This window comes from Alnus glutinosa, chromosome 2 (assembly GCF_958979055.1).
Source record: "Alnus glutinosa chromosome 2, dhAlnGlut1.1, whole genome shotgun sequence".
NCBI lineage: Eukaryota > Viridiplantae > Streptophyta > Magnoliopsida > Fagales > Betulaceae > Alnus > Alnus glutinosa.
In genome coordinates, this window is record NC_084887.1 from 32,188,309 (window position 1) to 32,213,568 (window position 25,260).

The 25,260-nt window shown below is 36.3% G+C and overlaps 2 protein-coding genes and 1 long non-coding RNA gene across 7 annotated transcripts; 1 reads left to right on the forward strand and 2 right to left on the reverse strand.

The window, feature by feature from the left end:
• Positions 1–474: 474 nt before the first annotated feature.
• LOC133859510 (E3 ubiquitin-protein ligase RING1-like) lies at positions 475–4,548 on the reverse strand. Of its 4 annotated transcripts, none has more exons than XM_062294930.1 (3): positions 4,179–4,548; positions 3,663–4,022; positions 475–674 (listed from the first exon to the last, which is right to left on the reverse strand). In XM_062294930.1, exons 1-2 carry the CDS (start codon positions 4,441–4,443, stop codon positions 3,709–3,711), a joined length of 579 nt encoding a protein of 192 aa, XP_062150914.1. In that variant the 5' UTR covers positions 4,444–4,548; the 3' UTR covers positions 475–674; positions 3,663–3,708. The 4 variants fall into 4 exon arrangements, with proteins under 4 accessions (XP_062150914.1, XP_062150912.1, XP_062150913.1 ...); XM_062294928.1 differs by having other exon boundaries at positions 475–682; XM_062294929.1 differs by having other exon boundaries at positions 475–690.
• Positions 4,549–6,980: 2,432 nt separating this feature from the next.
• Positions 6,981–9,232, forward strand: LOC133859512 (uncharacterized). Of its 2 annotated transcripts, none has more exons than XR_009898765.1 (2): positions 6,981–8,331; positions 8,859–9,232. It is a non-coding gene; the product is annotated as an uncharacterized LOC133859512 (long non-coding RNA). The 2 variants fall into 2 exon arrangements; XR_009898764.1 differs by having other exon boundaries at positions 8,862–9,232.
• Positions 9,233–15,727: 6,495 nt separating this feature from the next.
• On the reverse strand, positions 15,728–24,367 carry LOC133859513 (WPP domain-interacting tail-anchored protein 1). The gene is made up of 5 exons (XM_062294931.1): positions 24,220–24,367; positions 22,147–22,757; positions 20,473–21,692; positions 19,436–19,630; positions 15,728–16,203 (listed from the first exon to the last, which is right to left on the reverse strand). The coding sequence occupies exons 2-5, from the start codon at positions 22,718–22,720 to the stop codon at positions 16,009–16,011; spliced, it is 2,184 nt and encodes a 727-aa protein (XP_062150915.1). The 5' UTR covers positions 22,721–22,757; positions 24,220–24,367; the 3' UTR covers positions 15,728–16,008.
• Between the last annotated feature and the right edge of the window lie 893 nt (positions 24,368–25,260).

A 25,260-nucleotide genomic window follows, 5' to 3' on the forward strand; every position in this document is an offset into this window, starting at 1 on the left:
ACAAGAGAAGTAAATAAATCATTTCTCAATTTTTGGAATACTTAAGTGCATGAAACTTTGACTGATTAACTGCCTAGAAGAAACAGATTTTCTTGACATTTTTTTTTTTTTTGATAAGTTAGATTTTCTTGACATTTTCAGTGTAAAAAATAAAAAAGTATCCAAGAAAATGGGAAGGAGGGGGAACAAAGAAAAAAAAATCTTCAAATGAATCAACAGATGGCTTCTTTAAGTCATACGAAGAGTTTTTAAATAGAGCCTTTGCCTGCGAATGTACCACATGTGAAAGGCTCAAAGCCAACTAATGGCAGTGACTTGTAAGAGAACAAACGAGTTGACCAAATATAGTAATTGTGCACATATCACATCGTCAAATCACGTATATATTTAATACTTAGATTTTAAAAAAAAAAAAATTAAAAAAAAAAAAAAAAAAAACACTGAAAATCAACAGAAAATCTTGTAGAAAGTACATGAACAATACAAGCATATTGAAATTTCATTCATATTTGAACATGTCATTCTACTTTTAAACTGTATTTGTTTCGACCGTAAACACAAGTTATAAATTTCTGCTGTATGGATGAAACCCTGAAAACGATCTTGAAAGCATTTTTCATTCCAGTTGCGCAGAAAATCATTATCCCATCCCTCCATCCTAAACAACCCAAAACCTGAAACCCTGGAATCCTTAGCCAAAAGCTCAAACAATTAACACCACAATTTTCACAAACCAAACTCAGGAAATTCAACCAATCCAACTCCAATCACCACAATAAATAATTCAAACCCAATTGCAACCTCTAACCCAAACAAGAAAAACAAGTACAAGGACCGGCGAGTCTACATGTTTGGTCAAAAAACATAGAAAATAGCTTTCTTGGCTGTCGAGTGGCGCCCAAAAGTGTATAATACTTTTTGTGCATTATAGGTATTGAATAAGAGATTTACTAAAATAACATAGATGACATCAGTTTTAAAAGACTCACCAAAGTACTTGTGTTATTCTAAAATGATTTTTTAAAAAAAATAAAAAATAAACGAGTAGATATTATTGCTCATACAAAGTTATTGATAACAACTTTGTTATTAAATAAAAACCATTTTCAACTACTCCTTCCTTCCTTTTATAAATAGATATGCGCAAACAAATTTCTACAAATTCGGATCTTCTGTTTAAAGGCATCAAAAATTTGTAACTTTGTCAAGCATTACTAATATGAAGGCAAAGAGAAATGTAACAGTTCCCTATTTGAGTTGATGCAAAACACATCATGAAAATTACGTGTCTGTTCACAATAAAAAGAAATTAAAATAAATAGCCGTAGGGATCACTTCATATAATGACTACTAGAGTTTATTTTATGTGTTTTGCTCGTTTTAAGGGTTATTTTTGTGTTTTAATGTTTTAGCATAAGGGTATTATTGTACTTTATGTTATTTAGGGTTTCTACGAGTTTTCTATAAAAATTAGTTGTGGATTTAAATGAAGACAGTTAATTGGCTTGGGTTAATAAAATAATTTTAAGAACAATGCTACTCTTCACACCAGCTGACATAACGTATTTTAAATATATCAACCACTTAAAAAAAAAAAAACATAAAGAAAATCACTTAAAACACGTCACGTCAGCAAGTGTGAAATGGTTTGAAGAGTAGCATCACTCAATTTTTAAAGGGGAATTTCAATTGTTCTTCCAACTTTTTGGTATCCTTGAAGAACCAACCAATTGTTGATGCCTTGCCTTTATTCATGGTATTTTGAGTGAATCGGCAAGTTTAAAAAGGGTTTTGCTTCCAATATTCGTTCATGAATCAACGAATTTAAGATTGTTTTACTTCTCCTTTACAAGATCTAATTTTCCTACTCCCTGCATCATGAGTCTACTTGAGAATCATTGAATTTTTTTTTTCCTAATTAGAATCATTGAATATTAGGTTATAAAGGAATTGTATAAGGCCATAGAGCATAGGCAACAACCGAAAAATCATAACCATAACTCATAAAATCACAACCAGGTGCCAAATCCAGTGTCCCTACTGATCTTAAAAAGATTATTAAAGTAGTTTAAGTGAATTGCATGTATAGAACTAACAATGAAAGGGGTCTATAATATAGGTTGGAAATTCACAAACAACGTGGAAGGTTACTTGGTAAGCTATGCCTAGCATCTAGACATAACAAAAAAAAAAAGTGGCTATGGTAATTTCCCTTTTAACTCATTTCAACAGTGAATTACGCCATAGGAGCTCAGACAGCAAAGCTAACAAATTTAACTTCCAAGATCTGATTAACAATCAATTTGATCTTCATGGAAACGAAAGATTATAGTTTACTTACAAAGAGATCTACCTTTTTAAAAGGTGAAGTACAGCAACCATCGCCTAAGCTCTTTCCTATTAGAAATAAATATTGAAAATTATGATTTCAGCATCTTCAAAGTTTCTTCAACAAGCCGCCAAGAATTTTTATTTTACTTTACCGTCCCTTTTGTTTGTCTATCTTTGCAAATAAGTGAACATCAATCATTACTTTCACGTGGAAATAAAAAGTCATTATTTCCAAAAGCTATTCTTCTTTTATTTGGGGTGCATCATAATAAATGTAACTTAGGAAAATCAAATACTTGGAAGTATTACTTTGGAAAGTTAATATCAATTCTGGGACATCCCAAAATGGGAAAGAGGGGCAAACAAAAGGACCAAAGTAGTACAAAAGATTGCCAAGATAAAGTGAAAGATTTGATAAGAACAGCCTGCTCCGGGAAGCAAGAGCTTTGTTCATTCAAAGGTCAATTATGTCTAGCATCAAAAGTAATGAAGGAAAGGGAAAAATGGATTTCGTCAAAGTTCTTGAGTCAAGTGACCCTATAAATCTTGATAAGAATCACATGAGTTCTTACCAACCAAAATTGCCTAAGGGGAATTTAACAAGATATGGAATTCATAATAGAGGCAGAACTTCCATCTGGAGTTCAAAAACAAGGAATCAGATTCTTGGCCAAATTATAGTTTATGTTCATGTTGAGTCTGTTCGATATCAAAATGCTTATCTTTTCAATTTCTTCATATTATTTTCAAAATTAGGGTTAGTTGCAACTATGGGGTCATTAGCAATGTCCCTTATAACTATGAATTTTTGCAATCAACACTCTTCTCGCTAAGGACCTGATCAAAAGGTCCCTTATAACTATTACTTAGTTTCAAAACTTGAGTTTAGTTTACAACGTCCACCCCACTAATCTCTTAAAAATAATATACTAGTGCACATTAATGTCCACTCCACCCCTTGAATCCGTTAAATTTAGCACTAACTATATCTTTTACTCACCGTGATACTAGGAAGACAGCCAGACGGGTACACCAATGCAGAAGGTCACACAAATTGAACATCTCTTTCAATGACCACAATCAATTACGATGTATACACAAATTTCAGCCAATAAGCACCACTAAAACTTGAATAAACTTTAAAAAGGCAATTCATTTCCATGACAATCCCAAAGAGCATATTTCTAGTAACACATAAAGAGCTATGCAAAATGCAAGTGCAACAAAACTATTACAAGCTTCATTCAAGACTATATCCCAAAACAAAACCAAAAAAAAAAGTATTTACACATAATAACAAACAAGATATATTCATCGAAATGGTAGCTTACCTGCAAGCCCTGCCCCTCGAGGCCACCACCACCAATTCTCTCATAACTAGGGCTCTTCAGTTGGCAACTCGTACCGGCAAAGGGGGCACGTATTCCTTATACTCAACCAGGGCACAATGCAGTCCCCGTGATAATAGTGAGCACAAGGAAGTCTCCTCACCTTCTCCTCCACCACAATCTCATCCTTGCAAACCGCACAAACCGCAGTGCTTCGACCCAATTCCTCCACCGTTAACTCCACGCAAGGAAGACTTTCCACAACCCTCTTCGCCGCCGGGCGGCTACGCCTCTGGTTCTCCGCGAACCGCCCCAAAACGTCGCCGTTCTCGGGCCCAATCACGCCGTATTCATCCAGAAGACCTGCTAGAAACGAATCAAAATCAGAATAATAATCACGCTCAAGGTTTCCTACCTCTATTTTCTCCACTTCCTCCCATTCCAAACCCGCAAACCCAATCCTCCGCTCCACCTCCTCCAAGCAGAAGCGAAAAGTGTTCTCAGAATTGAAATCCGTACCCGGAAACGTATCAACGTGGAAGGCGAGTAAATCGTCATCGGAAAGGCGCTCCAAGAGGACGGCGACCAACCGGTCCACGTCGCGGTCGGAACCAGAGCCAGAGTCGGAAAACTGGTCGGAGTCGGCGGCGAAGGGATCGAGGCCCAAGTTGTCGTGAAAATTGGAGCGCCGGTGGGTGTGGGAATCCAGGGATTGGGTGTGGATATGCGGGTGGAGTGGATTGGGGTCGGTTTCCGGTAGGGTGTGTTGGTTGAGCTGAGACATGGTTCACACTTTTTGGATATTTGGAATTTGGGAAGGCTGATGGCTGATGGCGGGTTGGAATTTGGAGTGTTTATTGTTTAGGTGGCGCTACGGATACAAATTTCCTACCAACTTATTATAAGTAGAAAATTCTTACAAATAACAACATATATTTTTTAAGCTATTAAAAAAATTGTTAAAAAAACATTGTATTAAAAAAAAAAAAAATGTATTTCTGCAATGAATATATAATAGTTTTAAAAGTTGATTTGTAAAAGAAATTTGTCACGCAGTTATTGTTCTTTTTCTTTTTTCTTTTTTCTTTTTTCTTTTTGATATGTTCACACAAGAGGGAGAAAGGGAATTCGAACTAGTGACCTCCGTTTCATGAGGCGTGATCTCCAGCCGATTGAGCTATCCCTTGGAGACCTCCAGTTATTGTCCTTCTATGCTGAGGACTTGATTCCATTCGTCTTCATATATGTATATCAATTATTTGAGCTATAAATAGAAGTTTTTAATTATAAATTGTTTTATATGTAGTCTTTGAATCATGAATTTTAAAGAGTCTTTGATTACTTTTAAAGGTTGTAAGTCTATTTTTTTAAATTAAGTTTATGAATAAAACTAATTTAGGGAGAAAATAAGTAGGTTCTCGTTTTTTGAGAGAACGTCTGAAAGGTTATAGGGATGGGAAGAGAAAATCTTGAACTTTGCTCGTGGGGGGGGGGGGGGGGGGGGGAGGTTTGACGTCTCCCCCTCCTGGTGCTGGTCTTGAGGGCTAGGGTGGCTTTTGTCATCCCACTAGTCTCTAGTGGTGGATGGTTTTATTCTCCCAATCTTAGGGTTGTAGAGCTTTTGGTCCCTCCTGATGCTTGACTCGGTGAGGTTGGTGTTTATATGTTGTTTTGTCTTTGTTTTATGTTGTTTTGGTGCAAATAGAAAGGCCTGTGGGAATGGCAGATGTCAGTGAGTCTCTAGTAGAGTTTTTTTAATTTTTATTGCTAGATCTTTAAGCCTCGACTGGGTGTTCATCGACAGGATATTTTCTTTAGTGGTCGTCGGCCTCCTCCAGTCACGGTCGTCACTCGACGAGGTTGTGTAGCTCGTTCTTGCACGACGCATGGCCATAATGCGTCGGGGAGTGTCCTCCCTGGGCTAGCGCGTGAGGGTCATAGCTTGCATATCTGGCCTCGTTTAGTGTCGTTCTGGGCTTCTGGAGGTCGTTTGATGCTGGAAGGGCTCTCGGAGTAGGAGCGTGTTCTACACCCGCTGAGCTCCAGTGGCGATTCTCCTGGTGCTGGATTTATAATGTTTTTTGATTGTATTTGTACATTCTTATATTTTTGTTCACAGTCTACCTTTTGGTAGCTGCTTCAAGCTAAGATCCTTTATGACTTAGTAGATGGAGTTTCTCCATCTCTAATTCTCTATTCACTACATTGGCCTATGGGCATTGATGTAGCCTTCGGGCAGTTTCTCACCTTCTATGTTTTTGTATTTGTTCTAGCTCTGGCCTTGTTGTAATCCCCTATGGGATTTCTTTTTCAACAATGAAGGTTCTGGAGATTGTTCAAAAAAATAAAAAACTAATTTAGGGAGAAGTTTATTTGCGAGCCCTTGATTTGGAGTAGGTTTAGGTTCTCTCCAATAAAACTAATCGATTGACCGGATCTGTAACCCAATCCACTGAGTTTCAAGCCAAACTAGCCCAATCAACAACTTGATCCACCAGGTTTAGGCTGTTTCGGCCCACTTTCCACTGGGCCCAAAACTGGTCAAAGGCCCAAGTCGACGGCTCGATCGGCTGACCAAGGCCTATCTGCTGGCAGCCGCTGCCCGCTAGACGTCGTCATCAAACGTCTCTGGTAGCCTCCTCCTACCACTGCCACCAGCCGCCTCCTCTTATAACTGTCGCCAATAGCCTCCTCTAGCAGTCTATATGCTGTTATCCACTGATCATTGACTGGCAGCCTTCCACAATCTCACTTCATTTTTTTTCTTTGCATCACATTAGATCTTTTCTCATTTGAGCTCACATGCATATTTGCTCCCTCGCCAAATAGAATTATCATCAGCTTCATCGACGATGTCGAAGGCCGAGCTTACGCTCAAATTTTAGTGTTGTTTGCACCATATCCAATTTCATTAAAAGAAACAAACAATTCACTTTCTTTTTCAAACTCAAGGTTCTTGAGTTTGTGAAAGATGTTAGAATATTTAAAATATTCTCTACATTATGCCTTTGTTTTATTTTCTTGTAGGTCAATTAATTCTATTTCATTTTTAGTCTAAGGTTTTGTTGTTCCCCACTTCTAATCAATCTATAAGTATTAATCATTGTAATACAGTTTTAATCATATTCTTTAATAGTCAAGATGTAACTATGACGGTCTTCATCAGTTTCATTCTCTTTCTACTTCGCTCATTCTCTTTCACATTATGTATCCATTATATATCTCTACCATCATAACCCAGAAGCCATGTTTGTCATAAATAACTTTTTGTTTTTTCTTCTCAAATTAAAAAAATTAACAAACAATTCAAATCACAAAATAAATAACACTATTCGAAACATAAAAAACTAGTATTTATCTTTATTATTTTACATCAAAACACTTTTTCAAATCACACACACACAAAAAAAAAGAAAAAAAAAAAAAAAAACAGGCTCTCTGAAACACATTATTCTGCAATACATCCTCTAACCTTTAACAAGTAGTAAAATAAGGTAGAGACCAAAGTCTCTTCAGTTAGTGGATTTTTAAGGGTATAATTGTCTTTTCATATTCTATAAAAATATGAAAGGACAACTATGCCCCTAAAAATACACTAACCGGAGAGAATCCAACGGAGAGGATCCAAATGCCCAAAGTACTGGGTACCCATTGCCAACAGAGTTTGCCAGAACCCAGAAACAACCCGTCATACCACGCCTAACAAACAAGGGAAGCCAACCATGTGAAGACGGCAGGAGCAGCAGCCCATAAGAAAACAACCACTGACGCCAGCATGGCCCCGGAGCCTAAACGTCGGAAAATCCTGGCGGCCTTGGGATTCCTGTCGCGGAAATACATGCAACAATTGAAGCCACAACAAGTCCCCGCGACGCTCACAAGGAAGGCGTGGAAAGTGTAGGGTTGGCCCTTAAAGATAATGGTGGGAGCAGGGTTGCCATCTATGTCTTCCATAGGTAACTGCAAGAAGAACACCGCTACAAAGGTAGAGATGGTGTATACAATTTCATCGTACCAGTCCCGTACAAGTTTATGGATTGACGGCCGGACCCTTTCCCTGTTGCTGTCCGCCGCCTGATCCGGCACGCTGCAAACTTTGCCTTCCATTGATGACATGTGTTATATAGCATCAATGTCGTATTTATAGTACCCAGATCAGATCGAGAGTATGTATGGCAAGAAAGTGCATAGGAGGTTTCTTGAATGGTTCCCTGACGATTGTAAAGAAATCGTCAGGGCAGAGGACTCAGAGGAGGTTTCTTTGCACCTTCAACTTTTTGTTTAGCATTGACTACGGAAGGAACAAAGAAAGACGACGCAAGTTCCTGGAAATTTCAAGAAGATTTGACTGAATGGGCCCATTCCCATCTTTTCTTTTTTGAGAAATGCTACGCTTACCCACCAGGATTCCACTGCCATCCCACCCGTCTTACGTGGCATTATTATTATTTTTCTTTTTTCTTTTTGAGTTTTGAATCCTAAAAGGCTAAACGCGTTGGGAGGGGTAATTTTTGTCATTTTCCCTCCCAACGCGTCTCTCTCTCTCTCTCTTCTCCGGCTGGCCGTTCGTCCTTCACCGGCGCCATCTCCACCGGCCCGCATCTCTATCGCCCGTTCTTCTTCTTCGGCAACGTGTTCGTGTTTCGTGTCTCCGGCGTTATTCAACTTCCTGGTATTCTCTCTCTAGCATTTTTATGGGTATACTGTGGTGGGTGATTTTGCTTGGTTTTGATCCGGTTTGAGGGGGAAAAATCGGTTTTTTATTGGTTCGTGTTGGTGATTTTCTTGGTTCTGATTGTTGGATGGTGTTGGTTAGGGTGCTTGCAAGGACCCGTGCTTAAACAAAGAAAAAAAAAATCAACTTTTACTTAGTTTAAATTTTGACAAACAGCAGGACTAAATAAATTGTTGATGAGAATCAATGATTTCTGCAGTTTAAATAAATTTCTGCAGAAGATTGGAAAAGACAACTGATGGATGCATATTACTGCAAGTTGCCTGATTTTTGTTTATATGGTTGTTTTCAGTTGCTGGTTGAACGAAGTGTATGGTTGTATAGGGACTTGTCGGAACTTTGTTTTTAAAAACAATACTTGATTTTTGCTTCAGATTTTTTCTTATTATCAACCTCAATTTTATGCCAAGTTGTTGCAGTTCTTTTAAACATTTGAAGTCATTTCTTACTATAGTTATTTTCAGCAGGTCCGGAATCTCTATGAGATGAAATCTAGGGCCCTGTTGTAGTGCCCCTTCCTATCACCGCCTTGTGGATCTTCGATGTAGCAGTGTCAATGTAGTTATAATCTTGCGTGGGATGGAATAGGCTTGAATTGTGAAGGATCTTTCTCTAGGTGTTTTCAGTGTGTATAGTACTGATTTTGATCTACTTCTAGATGTAAGTTGTAGTTCACCTTCATTTCTAGTTATTCAAATTGATATAATAGGTTCACCTTCATTTATAGTTATTCAAATTGAATGGAAGTTGCTCAATGTGGACTTTTCTGATTTTAAGCTTTTTTGTATAGGTATGATTATCTAAAATTGTTTAATGTATGAAAAGGATCATTGTAATATTTATCTTTTGGTTTGGCTTTAAGTTCATAATTAGTCATTGTGAGATGCTTCAGCTTGGAATGTGAACAACATTGAAGGAAAAATGGCTGGCCTTGTTATTCATCACGATTTTTAGGGAGAGAAGGCAAGTTACTTGATGTTAGTTTTTCATAATAGTCTCTACTTCTACAATTTGCAAACTTGATTACCTCTTTGGCTCTTTGCACATCATAATATAATAAATGTGTTCTCCTGTGTAGAACTCTGCCTTGGAGTAATTTGCTTAAAGCTCTTTTTTTGTCTGTGTTTTAAAATTTACAAATTCTCTGTGATCTATCTGCATGACCCAAATCATGATATGCTTCCAAAAATTTCTTATATGGTTCTACTTTTCTTGTTTGGATGTCTTTAAGGTAACACAGAAAAGGTCTTTTGTGCTATACACCACTTGAGTAAGACCAGTGCAGGTTCCTTAGATGCACTCACCCGTGCAAGCCATTGGTTATGCCAATTAGGGGCTCAGCCGAGGATGCCACCAGCCTAGAACTTTCCCATCAATTTTGTAGAAATTCCAATATCTCTAAAAGATGGTTTGGACTCAAATAAGCTACAACTTTGGTTCATCATCTAGACATGGACTGGGGGTGTCACTTTCGCTTTAGCTGCTATTATATTTATGGCCATGGTCCTTGCCACGTATGTTTATCAATACAAATGAAATGATATTGAATGTTTATCAATATATTGAATGTCCCAAATACTCATGCCACGTGAAGAAATGAGGCTATGTGGTCACTGTAGTCAATGCCACCAACACGGCTGCCATCACTTTGGTCTGCTAGATTGTTAAAAGTGCCATAACGCGGTCCATCATTTCCGATGGCCGAAACCATAATTATGTTATTTGGTGTTATTTCCCAAGCAACATTAACATATGTAAAAGGGGGGGGGGGGGGGGGGGGGAAGGCAATTGTAATAAACTAATCTAGGAACCAAAACATAATTTGTGAATATCAGGTAGTACTAGCATTGTGATGGATAGCAGGGTATATTGAAAATAACAAGTTTATTATAGATGATTAAGATGATTTGATTCTTCAAGTATCTCAGTGGCAAAAGTAAATAAATTATGGACTCCATATTACTCCAAACAAAGTACATAAACTATGCAGCAAATGGGCAGGTCCAATGATTAAAATATTTTAATATTTTATAGCTGTTATAGCTGAGGTGATGCTTGTTCTTCATAATTAATTCTAAAATATGTATTTATTTTAGAGAGAAATTCTCAAATATGTATTGAGAGAAGATGTAAGTTCCAATAATGAAACATAATACATGACATCATTAATTCAGGAAAAAAAAACAAAATCGGATCAAGAGATGCTAAATAAGTCAGTATGCAAGCTTGAATTTCTGATCCTTACAAAAATGTTCTATGAAATTTGCTTTACAAAAAAAAAAAAAAAAAAAAACCATGCAATTTAACCTACTAACCCACATAGTTCTCTAAGGCAAAAGTAGTGGTTTAATTTCACATGTCAATTAATCCCCTTAATTTCTATAAAAATGGTAATGCATACGAGCTAGTGCACTAACTACTTCAGTCACAAATTTCTAGAGGATTTTACGGCAACAATGGTCCAAGGTAGTCTTACTCTAACAAACACCATCCTCTAACAACGATGACTATAAATGGAAAAACAAAGTTCTTGAATGCCTAGCTCATTTAAACAGAGGCAAGAATTCATGCAGTTCGCAAAAATAGATATGTGATACTACCAAAGGACTTACAAAACCAATGTGAAGAAGCCCGATACTGACTTTGAGTTTTACAAATGATGAGAAATGGAAGGCCGTTCGAAAATTACAGTGGTTGATGTATGATTTTAAGTGATTTCATTTTAGAACCCATTTGTTTTCTAAAAACTTTACATTTGGATTTAAGGAATCGTGGAAGTGGCGGGGTTGTAATTCCTGTGGGTAGCATGTAGGCAATTTTTTATGCGATTTGTGAATCTAAGAGGTTTTTTTTTTTTTTTGAAAGGGAATCTAAGAGGTTAAGGTTTAGGAGTTTTACATGTTTGATTAAATGAGTTGGGTTATGAAAACCCACAAAAACGTTTGAAACTAAAAAAAAAAAAAAAAAAAAAAAAAAAAAAAAAAAACTCAAAATTTTTGCAAGTAAAAAACATCGGGCTTGTTTGATAGGTTACGGAACAGAACATCATAATGTTGTTACTGTTTATGTAAAAAAAAATTCACTTTTTTATATTTTCTACCACCAATCAACATCAAAACATTCTAACTTTTTTCACTTTTTATATCACATCAATAATTTTTTATTACTATTCAAATAAAAAAATTCACTACAATACAAAAAAAATCACTTTTTTAACAAATTCTTTTTATTTTATATCACATCATCACTTTTTACTAATTTCAAAACTAACAACCCACTACTCTATTCTGTATATGTCTTTGCCAAACAAGCCCATCAATCTCTAGAGCTACACAATGAAAAGCCAACAAAATCATAAACTTTAACTATTAAAAAAAAAAAAAAAAAATAGAACACCACAATCTGCAATCAAGGAAATCTCCCCAAAAATGGAAAGAAATACACCCAAGTGTGGGGACCAAAATTTCTGAATGCAACCAAGTTCCTGATCTCCAAGAAAAGAAGTATCTCAAATAGGGGTATAAAATCTAAAGACTTGTGTTTATGCTTTATCCTGCCTTACTAAATATTGGTTTAAGGCTCTTGTATTTATAGAGAAGTAGTTACAAAGAATTAGGAGATTACAATGTGATAAGAGAAGAGACTAAGAGTTATAATCTAAGTGTTACACTGTGAAGTAAATCTGAACTATAAGTTATCTAGTATATGAATTTGAACAACTAATCTTATCACTAGACTAACTAATCTTATCTTTAGAATTATCATTATCTTGAGAACAACCATTTGAACGTGTATCTAGATTAGGGCTAGATATGTCTTTAATAAGGGGGAATGATGTATGCTTGTGGGGGTATGAGAGCGAATCTTTGACAGCAACCGAGGCAAAAGAGTTTGAGTAAGAGAGAGAAAGAGATAAAGGGAAACACAAAATGGGGTTGTGCCAAGAGAGCCTTGAGTGCAGGAAGGTCCGACGCTTCAGCGCAGGTCCTCCTCATTTTAGGCATAGGTTTTTTTGTTCTTACAAGCACCTTAACCAACACCAACCAACAATCAAAACCAAGAAAATCACCAACACCAACCAACAAAAAACCAATTTTTCCCCCTCAAACCAGATCAAAACCAAGCAAAATCACCCACCATAGTATATGCATAAAAATGCTAGAGAGGAATACCAGGAAGTTGAATAACGCTGAAGACACGAACATGCTGTCGGAGAAGAAGGATACATTGCCGGAGAAGGAGGTCGGGCGACAGAGATGCGGGCCGGTGAAGGACGAACGGCCGGCCGGAGAAGAGAGAGAGAGAGAGACGCTTTGGGAGGGAAAATGAAAAAAATTACCCCTCCCAACGCTTTTTAGCTTTTTAGGATTCAAAACTCAAAAGGAAACAAAAATAATAAAATAATAATGCCATATAGGACGGGTGGGATTGCAGTGGGATCCTGGCGGGTAGCGTAGCATTTCTCTTTCTTTTTATTTTAGTTTAAAAGGGTCAAGTATTTCTTTTTACACATGGTTTGCTTTAGTTTATAAAAGTATATACACGAGGATAACTTACGGGAAAAAAATCAAATAAGATCGGTCCATGCGGTCTATCTGATTTTTAACTAGCTTTGTGGTGGTATTAAAATAAGCATAAAGACTAACGAGGGATGTCAAAAGAATAATTTATTCTCGATTAAATTATGGTCAATGACTTAATATATTCCAATAGTATGACACGTCAGAGCCAATAAAATTGTGATACATGTCATATTTAAGTCAGTAACATACTAACTGAATTTGTTAAATCAGTATCACACGTTTATAATAAAATGATGATTATAAACGTGTCATTAGCCGGTTGAACTATTTATAACCCGAATTCTTTTAACTTGAATGTATTTAAATTTTATAATTTCGTGTCATATTCGTATCGAATTTGTGGGTTATGTAAAAAGTTATCAACCCTACATCTCAACTCATTTTGATGTCATGCGAAACTAATTATAAGCCAAATAAACCAAATTGACTGATTTTGCCTTTTTTCTTTCAAACTTATAAACGCAGTTCGTACCTAGTCTATTTGTCATCCAAAAATTTAACTGTCTATTACGTAAAACCGCATGTGTTCTATATGATACATTAATATTATTTAAAAATAAATAAATAAAAAATAGTTTGCATATATATATATATATATATATATATATATATATATATGTTTGTGTGTTAATTCAATGCAGAGAAAAAGGGAATGATCATCGGAGATTATACACACTGTAACACGGATCAAGATCTAAGAAATTGTCGGATCAGCAATTTTAACATCCACGGCCATAAACATGACACATTGACTTACATGAAAAACCAAAGTAAGACTGCAGACTCACTTTCTTTCTATTCCCTTTTCCCCCACAATTTTTCTGCTTCTTCTTTCTCATTTTCTTGCCGTTAACTCTTCTCAAAATACACTCTTAATATTAGTTTTTTTTTTTTTTTTTTTTTTTTTTTTTTTTTTTTTTTTTATGAATTCTTAATGTTAGTTTTTCATCTTTCATACTCTCAAAAGACATATCGAGAGAAAATGGTTCATTTAGCGATGTGGGACACTTTAACACGTTCTCTTACGCGTAGCAACTAATGACCAAACACTTAGACAACAACGGGAGGAAAAGGCCCATCATCACAAGATACCATGTGAAAAGTTCATAGGCCTATTCATATTCTCAAAAGACGACTTGAGCGAGGAGGGGACACAATGACTTATAAAATGTCCAAGTAAAAGAAAATCTTAACAATGTGAGACACTTTAACACACAACGTATATAATTTTTTTCTTTGGAGTCGGTTCATAAAGACAGCAATAAGGATGGCAAGAGGATCCTCTCCAATTGAGCTAAGTAAGGGTATTTGGATAATTTTACACAATGTGAAATTACCAAAATACTCCTATGTATAACTATCGGTTTGTATATTTTGTACTCTTGTGCCAACCCAAAGAACACCCACAAGGTGGAAAACCTTTTTCCACATTTTCCAAGAGTGCTCGGATCGACGAGCTCTGAATCCCCGCAAACAATCCCATGCTCGCATGCTCGTTACTGGGTTTCAGCCCACCGTCTTTGTTATGAATTGTTTGGTGCTAATGTATGTGAAATGTCGTAGTTTGGAATATGCTTCTAATGTGTTTGATAGAATGGGGCAACGAGACACAGTCTCCTGGAACACGATGATTTTTGGGTATGCAGGATGTGAGAAAATGGGTATTGCGCAGTCGTTTTTTGACAGAATGCCAGAGAGAGATGTGGTGTCTTGGAATTCTTTGATCTCAGGGTACTTGCAAAACGGTGATTATCCGGAGTCGGTTGATATATTTGTGGGAAGACCATACAGCTAGGAAATGATAGATAATGAGTTACAAAAGAATGGCATGAATTGATTATACAGGAATAAGAAGAATCCAGTCTTTGGAAAAACTAGCCATGTGGTATGATTATTTCCTGACCAGGGAATTTCAGTTTCAGGTCCCATTTTTTAACAAATAATTATACCAGAAAGGTGGTAATTTGAACACAGTTGGGTTCATCCATTGAAATAAACCAGACAATGAAAGCTACTTTGCATTCTTTTTTTTCTTCTGAGCAACTAAGAGAAAACAAAGGAAGAGATGGATCAAGGTAGATCAAGAGGAAGAAGAGAAATGAGAATGCTTCCGGAAAAGTAGATGGGGTTGGGGGCAGCCCATTACAAACTATACTTTTGCACTGTAAATGAGAGTTCCTTAGAAAATTAATTCAAATTAAAAAAACACCCTTAATTCAACACTATAGTTTTACTAATTATTTAAAAAAAAAAAAAAAAACTTGAAATTAAATTTGAACCATTGAAAAACTACAAAAAATTTCCTGTATTTCTTTTACAGCACCTAAGCTAAATCCAAATTTTCCATATGCTCTGATCTAGCATATTTAAAAATGCATGCACAGATTTCTGAGGCGTGCTCCCCAATTTGAAGTGGCCTGTGAAGCATTAACTCACAATTTGTAATCTGAAAACGAGAGAACCAACAAATGCATAGTAATTTTCCGCCAGAAGCACTTCCACTAAAATTTGATTTCTTGGTTTTCCTTTATTTTATTTTTCCCTTTTTTTATAAATGGATTTAAATATTTTTCAGAACCATATCAAGGAAATTCTTATTGTCATGTTGAAAGGCCAAACAACTACGAGAAAAAACCTTTCAGCCCCTCAACATTCACCCTCTCAAACAACTAATGGACATCACCGGAGAAGAAAACTTGTGCAGCAGGCAAGCCAGGGTCAGAAAAGCTCAAATCAATTTTTCTGAATAATTTATGTGAAAACATTATCTTCATTGCAGGTAAAATATATACACTTACAAATTAGGATCATTGCAACTTTCCGTATATTTCATAATTACAAAAAGCAGCTTTCATTACTATCTTGTTATACAACCAAAAATAAAATGAAATCCTGTAATCCTCAGCGCCTAGTGTATGCAGGATCAGATGAAAATTTATGCTTTCGTTACAATAGGTTGCATCTCCCACAGAATTTCAGAATATAAGACTGATTTCAGTAGAAGAACATAATTTGTTGTCTTAGAACAACTTCAAAAAGGGCAAGTTTGTTGTTGAAGTAGATAATAAGCCACGACTGAAATCAGCAAGATGAGCACCGCCACAAAAACATGCTTAAAGTTCAGGACTCCTGCATCTATTCTCCTCACTGTCTCGACCTCTGACGTAGAATCTGCAGACCCCATTTTAGTCTTACCAACAGACAAATTTTTCTTAGTCTTGTCCAACTGCAACCAAACAAATAGGGAGGCAACAATTTAGAAAAAGGTTCATGTTCCAAATGGCAAATAAGATATAAAGGCAAAAAGGAATGCATGTCAATATTATGGCCTATGGTTTAATAACAATATGGCCTACACAGTGTAAACATAACAATAACACAAATGCACCATTTGTTTGCCAACATATCCAAGATTTGTGCCCCCACTCATGGAATAGGACTTTGTACACTACTTAAATATCTTTCTATTGCCAAATTAGTGGAGAAATCTTTTTCTCTACAGTGACAGACCAATTGTGAGCAATCCACATATTGGCTGTGGGAGCAATTCGTAAAGCAAGAGCATGAGTATCAATCTTTTAATATATCATTGAAAGCAAGAACACTTCTAGAGTGATAGAAGACACATACATAAATAAAAATTTATGAGTAATGCTACACACACTCCCTCTTCTCCACATCTATTTTTCCACACAGCCACCTAAGGGTGTGGAGAAATGTGTGTAGAGAAATGAGAGTGTGTGTAATATTACTCAAAATTTATCCATACGTACACCATATGTATTGCATCTATTTAAAATTTTAAATTATACATAAAAATGTTCAGCATCCAGTTTAGTAAAGCAAGTAAGTTCTCATTATTAGGTTAGAAATAGTAAAAAAAAAAAAAAGCAATAGCATAAGAGATGTTTACAGCAGGGTGGTTAGAGGCCATAGAACCTTTGGCTCCTAATTTTCAGTCCTATTTCTGCCAACTTAATTATGTTTTTTTGGCTGCATTTGTTGCAATGTGAAATATTCTCAGTAATGTTTTCAATAGAAAACATTTCTGGGAAAACTTACTAATTTCTGATGTTTGGTTGAAAGCCTGAGGCCCTGAACCACTATTTGGCTCACACCAAAAAATTACTAAATCCCCACTCGTCGATGATGCTAACTCGGGTAGTCAGACTAGACAACAAGCTATAGTGCCCACTCCCCAACCACCAGTGGGCATTCCCACCAAATTCAACAACAATCCATAAAATGAAGAGGACCACCAGCAATCCACAACCAGAAAATGCCCCCACCATACCCACACACCCAGCCTAGCACCAAACCTGATAGTTCCAATCAACAACAATGCTTGGCTATTCACCAATGCCAATGCCATCACACCCAATGACAAGTTCAACAGATGATGCTCCATCTTTGTTCGCACCCAGAATCGCACCATACATGATGATCCAGTATTGAACTCAAAGAACCCAGATCCATCCTATTTGGCTCTCTAAACCGCATTCTACCAATCCCACGGCCAGTACCAACACTCATGCTCGGCCTATTGATGTCCCAAACGTATTATTGCACCCCACATCAACCACCATCACACATTTGAGACCCAAGCCTCCATAAACCCAAATCACCCAAATCAGCACATACACCCTCACACCCCCAACTTACATGCCAAAAACGACCGAATAGCTAATCAGCTCACAACGACAACTTGTCACACAGCCGACCATCTCAATACCTTGATGAATGGTGGCAGATCGAAGGCAAAGGCGGCTAGGCAAGGGTAGTAATAGAAGAAAACGGATTGCGCTTTGCAAAAGTGGAACAATTTGGAGCGACATAGAGAGTGAGAGAGTTTTTTTTTTTTTTCCTAATGTTAAGTGAGGGAGAAAATGGTTTGCACTTTTCTAAAGTAGAAGTCATTTTTCATCTGTTAGCCTTATCCTTTGACCCAGAAACAATTCTCCATTTAGTTGCATTTTATGGTTACATCAAATACCATTAAACCTCATGTCAGACTGAAATCCGAGAAGAATATAGGAGAGCACCAGAAATATCAAATTCAAACTTTTCATAAGTTATCCATTTTCAAAAACAAAAAGCACACTTTTCTGAAAACAGTTAACAAATGATTCTCTTTTCAAAAAACAAAACACAACACGCTTTTAAAAAAAAAAAAAAACTTTCCACAACTTCTCATAGGAATATTTTGAGAAAACTCGTTCTTATTTTTTCTGGTGTGGAGGCTGACTTATTACTTTAAAAAAAAAATATAGAGAGAGGTGGCTGCATAGCCACCCCAATGGAGCGCGGCCACCCCTCTCCTCTACTAAGGGTAGCCACAAAGCCACTCTCTTTTCAAATTTTAATAGTTTCTCCTCCTTTTTTTTTCTTTTTTTCTTTTTTTTGTGGGGGGTAGGTGTGGGGGGGAGGGGGGGAGAGAGAGAGAGAGAGGAGAGGGTAAATTTATGAAGGTGGGGTGCCAATTAACATTTTAACACTAACAGAATATGCTATGCCCGTGTACTTTTAAGAACCACCAACACACATTTACCTGCAATTCCACCATGTCTCAGTTTGATGTAAATCCATCAAAACTCTCATTGATGACACTTACTGCCATGCATACAATGCTCGTAAATGAATTAAACCCAACGCAACTGCTGTGGCATCCTAGTCTCTACTTCTATCTCTCTGAAACTACAAGAACCAGAAATCAGTGAAATGGTGACCATACCATCAGAAAAGGCAAGATCACCTGGACTATATGCAGCTAGAAATAATCATACTGGAACAACTCTCTCATCTCATCATGCTAGGCAGGGAAACCATTTGAACCATCCAATTTTCATTGAATGAACCAATTTTTACCAGGTTTTAGAGCTCTTCAGGCAATTCAAACTGCTGGATGGCTTCCAGGTGACTGTCTCACCGTGCAATGGGCCAACCCAGCTTTGGCCTAAAAGATGTTAGTGCACCTCTAGAAAGCATGTATATGGATGTGGGATACTTATGTCAATGATACATATAATCACAACACAACATGCTTCCTTACTATGTTTCCACTCAAAATTATATTTGTTTTCGATACAAAGTAGTCTTAGTAATATTCAATATGAATCTAATACTTGTCTAGAAGTACAGCGCAAGTTTCCACATTTAAAAATTTTATTTTCCAGTTTTACGAAATTTTCTGATACATATCTTAGAGTGTTTGAGAAGCGCCAGCATCCAACACAGAGAGGATGCAGATACAGCTCCCTTACTTTCTACTATAGAACCTTGATGCCTGTCCTTTACAAGTTATGATATAACTAACCATCATTTACATGAGTGTGAAGGCTTTTAGCAGATCAAACATCTATTATAAATTAAGATGCCTGGACAGCACGAGGGCAATTTCAAGCACGATTAAAAGAAAGCAAGCCACCATATGAAGTATATACATAAACAGGAACACCTACCTCAGAACCAGCAGCCAACAACTCAGTTACCTCTTCCTTAGTTTCTCTTGCACAAGTAACAGCAGTCAAGTCATGCTTGGAAAATGAGAATCCTTTACTGTTTTCTCCACTATATTGGCCACTAGCTACAGATGGGTGCTTGTTTTGCTGTAACTTCACCACCAAAATTTGGTTCTCCACTGCCAATGAAGATACCTGCACATAATACACAAATATCATTTAAATCAGCAGAAGTTGTGCTGGTTTAGGAAAACCCCATTTTATCTTTAGCAGCTCAGTTGGCATGCCCTCATATTTAAATGTTGACTTGCGACAATCAAGATTCTACATTTGTTTTTACTCTTAGACTTGTTAAATCTTTTATATGCAAACAAAACTAAATCCATGCCTTGATGCATGTTAAATCATTTGTTGTTTAAAAAGCTTAGGTCGATGAAAAATGATGCATTTAACCAAATAATATTCTCACACTCCCTTTCACGTGTGGATCTAGCCTTCTCCTTAATAAAAGGGCCTATCATGTGGAATATTCAACCGAGTTGAGAGATAAAGTGTGAAATCATAGTTCAGACTTAGGATCACATTTCAAAACCCTTATAATTTTAAATTACCAGTTATCTCAAAAGCTTAAATTGATGGAAAACTGTGTATTTAATCGTTTAATAAATATTCTAACAATGCAATAATTAAAAAGCATAATTTGCAAGTTATTTATAGCCCCACTTTTTTGCAACAAGAAAAATTGAGATTTCTTATTTAAGCAAACAGATAATTCATGGAAACTAACACTGTTGTGAGATATAATCTTTCATCAGAATTTTGAGTAAGTAATTTCCAAGTTTGATGTAGGTCATTGCTGATTATTGAATAATTTTATATTTTTAGCTTAATTTTGTTGTGTAGATACTAATGTTGAAATAGAAACTTCAAGTGCTACTTAAATTCAGGTGATAAAGACTAAAGAGACAGTAAAATTGGGACTGTTTACAGCCAAAACCAGCTTTTAAACTAAAACTCGAATCATAATATGCCAATACCTGCTTATGAAGGCGTTCTCTTTCAATTGCCAGTTGCATGACCAAATCCGTAATAACTTTGGTCCGGATACCAATGTCCTTTGCAGTTGCCTTTTTCATTTCCTTTGCTTGATACAGAGATGCCTCCAAGCAATCCAGTCTGCCCTTCAAAAAGTTCAGCTCCTCATTTAGCTCCTCATTAGATTCAGATAATGCGATACACTTCTCCTCAGCACAATCAGCCCGACTTTCAGCTTTTGAAACTTTCAACTTCAGATCCTTTATCAAATTCTCCATGTCCCCAATTACAGAATACAACATGCTTTGCTTCTCCTGACTAGCTTCAGCAGATGCCACTGCATGCTGTAGCCGAATGTCAGATTGCCTCAACAGCCTCTCAAGTAAATTCACCTTCTCAGAGATACCACCACTGTCTTTAATAAGACCCAGCTCTTCAGTAAGATCCATATTGGTCTCAACTAATAATTTACACTTGGCTTTGGCACTTTCAGTGCTACTTTCTGCTTCAGATATTTTTTCTCTCGGATCCAAAATAAAATTTTCCATTTCACTAATTTCAGAAGATACAGCGTTATGCTGCTCCTGACTTCCATCTGCAGAGACCTTTGCATTCAGCAGCTGAAACTCAGATTCTTTAAGCTGCTTCTCGAGTGAACTCAGCTTCTCCCTCAAAGTGAAGGCCTCAGTATTGGCAAGACTTAGTTTATTTTCAGCTTCCTTCAAGCCGGCTTTTAAGCTGTTTGCCTGTGCTAAGAGGAAGTTATTGTGTTCTGCACCACTAGTCTCGAGCTTGTTGATATCAATGTCTTTAGCTTTCAAATGGTCTGTGGAGCATTCAAGCTTTGATCTTAGCTCAGCTTCTCGCTGAACTGCACCATTCAAATTGAACTGAAAAATATGTAGTCGACCCAATAGTTCCTTTGAAATTCCCATCAGGACCTCTGATGCATTATTTGCCTGAAACCACCTCTCCCAAACATCTGCTGCTTCTTCCTCTAGGTAAAATACTTCTTGTTCTGAAGAATGTAGCCTCAGTTTCAGTTCTTCTTCATTATGTTTTGATTCGGTCAACTTCTTCTCAAGATCCATCTCCCTAGCTAAAGATTTTTCAAGCAACCTCAGGATATGTCTTTGCTGTTCAGAAGTTTGCATCTTTATCTTTGCATATGTATTCAAAAATTGGTCATCCTCTGGAAAGTTCGCACCTTTATCACTATTCCCTGTCAACATGCATGCACTAGAAAGTGAGATACTGGCGTACCAATTAACAAATGTTCTCATCTAATATTGCAGTAACATATGCCTGCATCAAAGAGCAAAACAATTTAAAAAAAGATAAAAGAAACTGTCATCTGTCACACATCTTCATTAGGAAGAGCAGAATCAAGCATGTGAATTACGAAAATGATCTGAAGATGCTCAGTTGCCACAAACAGCTCCTATTGTGGTTCAGCTATTTAACAGGTTAACAAATTAAATAATAATAATAATAATAATAAAACATTTTTCACAGTTTTTTACAACTTCACATTTCTTTAGAACAAACGAACCGTCCCACACAATGTATTTCAACAGCTACCTATCATATTATGAGCATACAAATCGGTAATACTACTAATCATGATGAAGATGATTATTTGTTACTATAAACTAGGTTTACTTTCTATAGCTTACAATTGTCATCCCGAATAGAACATGACAAGATTCTCTGGAACTTGGCAGATTGCGTCCTAATTTCAGAGACCTGATCTTGTGACTGCTTCAAAGATTTTTCAGAATCACGCAACTTTCCTTCCATTTCCTTGAAACTTTCTCCCAAGTGTTTGAATGAGGATACAACCCCACGGGAAGTGATAACATCTGCTTGAAGTGCAGCCATGAATTTGTCCAGTTCTCTCACCTCTGAATCTAAAATTCCAGATAGGAGATCAAATTCCAAAGCCTTTTCAGTAGAATCACTCAACATATGTTCTTCCTCTGAAGCAAAGGCTTCAAAGTCACTTTCCCTGGTCGCCACATGCATCATAAGAACACTTAGGTTAACTAACTTTTCAGAAGAACATGCTAAATCCAGTTCCACTCTTGTCAGAACTTCCCCAGCATTTCCTAATTCTCCAATAACCTCGCCATTAGAAGATATCCCTCCAAGTAAGTTAACTTTATTTGACTCTGCCTCTGGATTACCGGTATCAACATCATCACTAGATACACTTGCTTCACAAACAACATCTGTTTCCATTGCAATCATCCAGTTATTCTGCTGCTCTTAAGACCTGGAAAATCAACTGCAAGAAAATAAAGAAAAGTTAAGTTAGAGCAAGTTGTGAGAGGAAATAACCGTAACCTAACTGAATTTTAAGAAAATAATGCACAAAAGTACTCTAAATTTTTAGGACTCATCTGATTGCATTGCTGCTTCCAGTTTTCTCTTTTCATTAAAAAGAAAAAATCCCATAAAATAAATAAAATAATTTATTGAAGAAAAAAAAAACCCTCAGTAAGAGATTGTTTTGCTAAATAATGGGAAATGCAAAAAAAGAATCTCAGATATAGAAAGGCATATTTCACGCTTTCAGTAAAAACATGAATGGCAAAAAAACAAGTTCCACCATCAGTTCACAAATACCACCACCATGTTATCGCCTCCACCACAACCATCCCACAGAGCCACTGCTGCCAACTTTCCAACACCACCATCATAATCACCATACTGCCACCATTGTCATACTCTGATTTCACCACATCAAATGCCAGCGTACCACCACCCTCACCAGTGCCACCATGTTATCAAAGTCAACACCACCACCATAACATTTGTTTTACTACCATCATCACTACCTTAATTAAGTCCTCTCCACTTTACATAAAGAAAATGTTTTCCGTCCCAAAGCCATCTTAATATGTGGTAAGGTATCCCACCTAAGGTGGTTGTGCATGATCAAGTGCTAAATGCAGACAAACGGAACAAAAGAAAATAATTGCACTAAATAAGAACTCTTAAGCCAATAAGCTTTAGATCAAATGGCACATCCTCCCCCTATAAGAATAGGGCGGAGGGCAAGGTGTTGGGTTTGAAACCCATAGGACCCATGTTTTACTTACAAATAAGAAAATCAGCACTCTAAGGTTTCCCAAGTATCCTACTAAAAAGGTAACAACTAGACCTCATATAACTATAGGTGAACACTCCCTAGAAATCCTGCCCATCCTTCATTAAGTTAAAACCAAACCTCCCAATCAAACTTCTTACACACAAAACACCAACAAGAAGATCATTTTCATATCTCAAACGAATGTAAATTCTTTTTTAAGTTCTCAAACTAACTATCATTAAAACTCCAAAAACCCAGAACAAAACTTTCCATAAACAAACATAAGAATCCCTGTAAACAGTTGAAGATATTCAAGAAAACGAACAATCCAAAACACCATCTAACAAGCTGGAAGGCACCCCCATGACCTAAAGAAGGAAACCACATCATCTCAGGCATTCTGTTCTCGTGAAGATGTTTCTATGGCTAGCAAAAATCCATAACAGTTGAAATTTTGAAAGACCCAGATCAAGAATTTCCCATATGTCAACAAAACATTTTCCATGAAGAATCCGGAAATGTTCCAGAAATAGAAACTCCAAAATGCCCATCCCATGATTTACAACATGTACAACGAAAATATTGGAGATAATAAAAATAACCCACATTATTTTTCAGCATTTTCTCATGAAAATCATGAAAATAGGAAGTGTACCTCATGAAATAGCTCGAAAACACACGAAAGAACCGTCGGGTTGGAAGAGAGATGCGAGGTTCTCTTTCCCAATTACTAAATCCCTCCCCTAGAAATAGAAAGGTGTAGTTAATTAATACAATACAGTCGGCGGTTAAATGCTTGTTACACAAGGGAACGTCCTCGTTTTGCTATATTCCAGAAAGCCGTTTGCTCTTTTTCCTTTTGAAGCGACTGCAAGTGGCTGTCTTTGACGTAACTTTCCAGTTGTTACGACAATAATTTATTCAGTGATTATTTCACCTTTTTACGGCGACCAATTTTCGACACGACAAATCTCAAAACAACTTGCTCATTCCTTTACAGGAATCATAATTTATTGTTTGTCTGAAATAAAATATTTTTTCTTGTAACTTCTAAAATTTACGACGAAGAAAATAAAAAATATCATTCATATAAAAAAAAATAATAATAAAAAAAACTGTGTCAAAGCTCTTAAAGAATTAATTGTGTAGTTTAAAGTTTTTTTTTTTTTTTTTTTTTAATTTTAGTACAACTTTTTTATGTAAAAATAAAACTTGTATTAACATTAAAAAATTAGATTGCTAATATAGTTATTTTGGTTAAAAAAAATGATATGTAGAATTAGATAATTAATTTTAAGAAAGAAAAGAATAATAAGGTTTAAATTTATAATCTCTATTGAAGCTACTAGGAATGAATATTTTAAACGATAAGTAAAGCCATATGAAAATTAAAAAAAAAACATTTACGTTAATTATAAATACAAATTAATAAAAAGGCAAAAATATAATATGAACTAATGCATACATATTTAAACTGTTAATAATTTTGATAACCTTTTTTTTTATTATTACAATTATTAGCATTGCTCTTCTAGTGTTAGCAGCTTTGAACTGTTAATAATTTTGATCAGTTCAGACTATTGAGACTGCTAATTAGACTTAGGACGCAGCTAATCAATACTCAATAGGATTTCATAACATTACTCACTGCTAAACAAAAATTGAGACTCCTACAATCTTTTCTATTTGGGCCTTA

What these genes read in the sequence shown, in the direction of transcription:
- LOC133859513 (XM_062294931.1), bottom strand. Translation starts at nt 22,720, where the DNA reads ATGATTGCAATGGAAACAGATGTTGTTTGTGAAGCAAGTGTATCTAGT. An exon ending in TTCTATTCGGGATGACAATT is followed by an intron (nt 21,693 to 22,146) that starts GTAAGCTATAGA and finishes GCATGTTGACAG; the next exon opens with GGAATAGTGATAAAGGTGCG. An exon ending in TGTTGGCTGCTGGTTCTGAG is followed by an intron (nt 16,204 to 19,435) that starts GTAGGTGTTCCT and finishes GTTTGGTTGCAG; the next exon opens with TTGGACAAGACTAAGAAAAA.
- LOC133859510 (XM_062294930.1), bottom strand. Translation starts at nt 4,443, where the DNA reads ATGTCTCAGCTCAACCAACACACCCTACCGGAAACCGACCCCAATCCA. An exon ending in CCACGTTGATACGTTTCCGG is followed by an intron (nt 4,023 to 4,178) that starts GTACGGATTTCA and finishes CGTTTCTAGCAG; the next exon opens with GTCTTCTGGATGAATACGGC.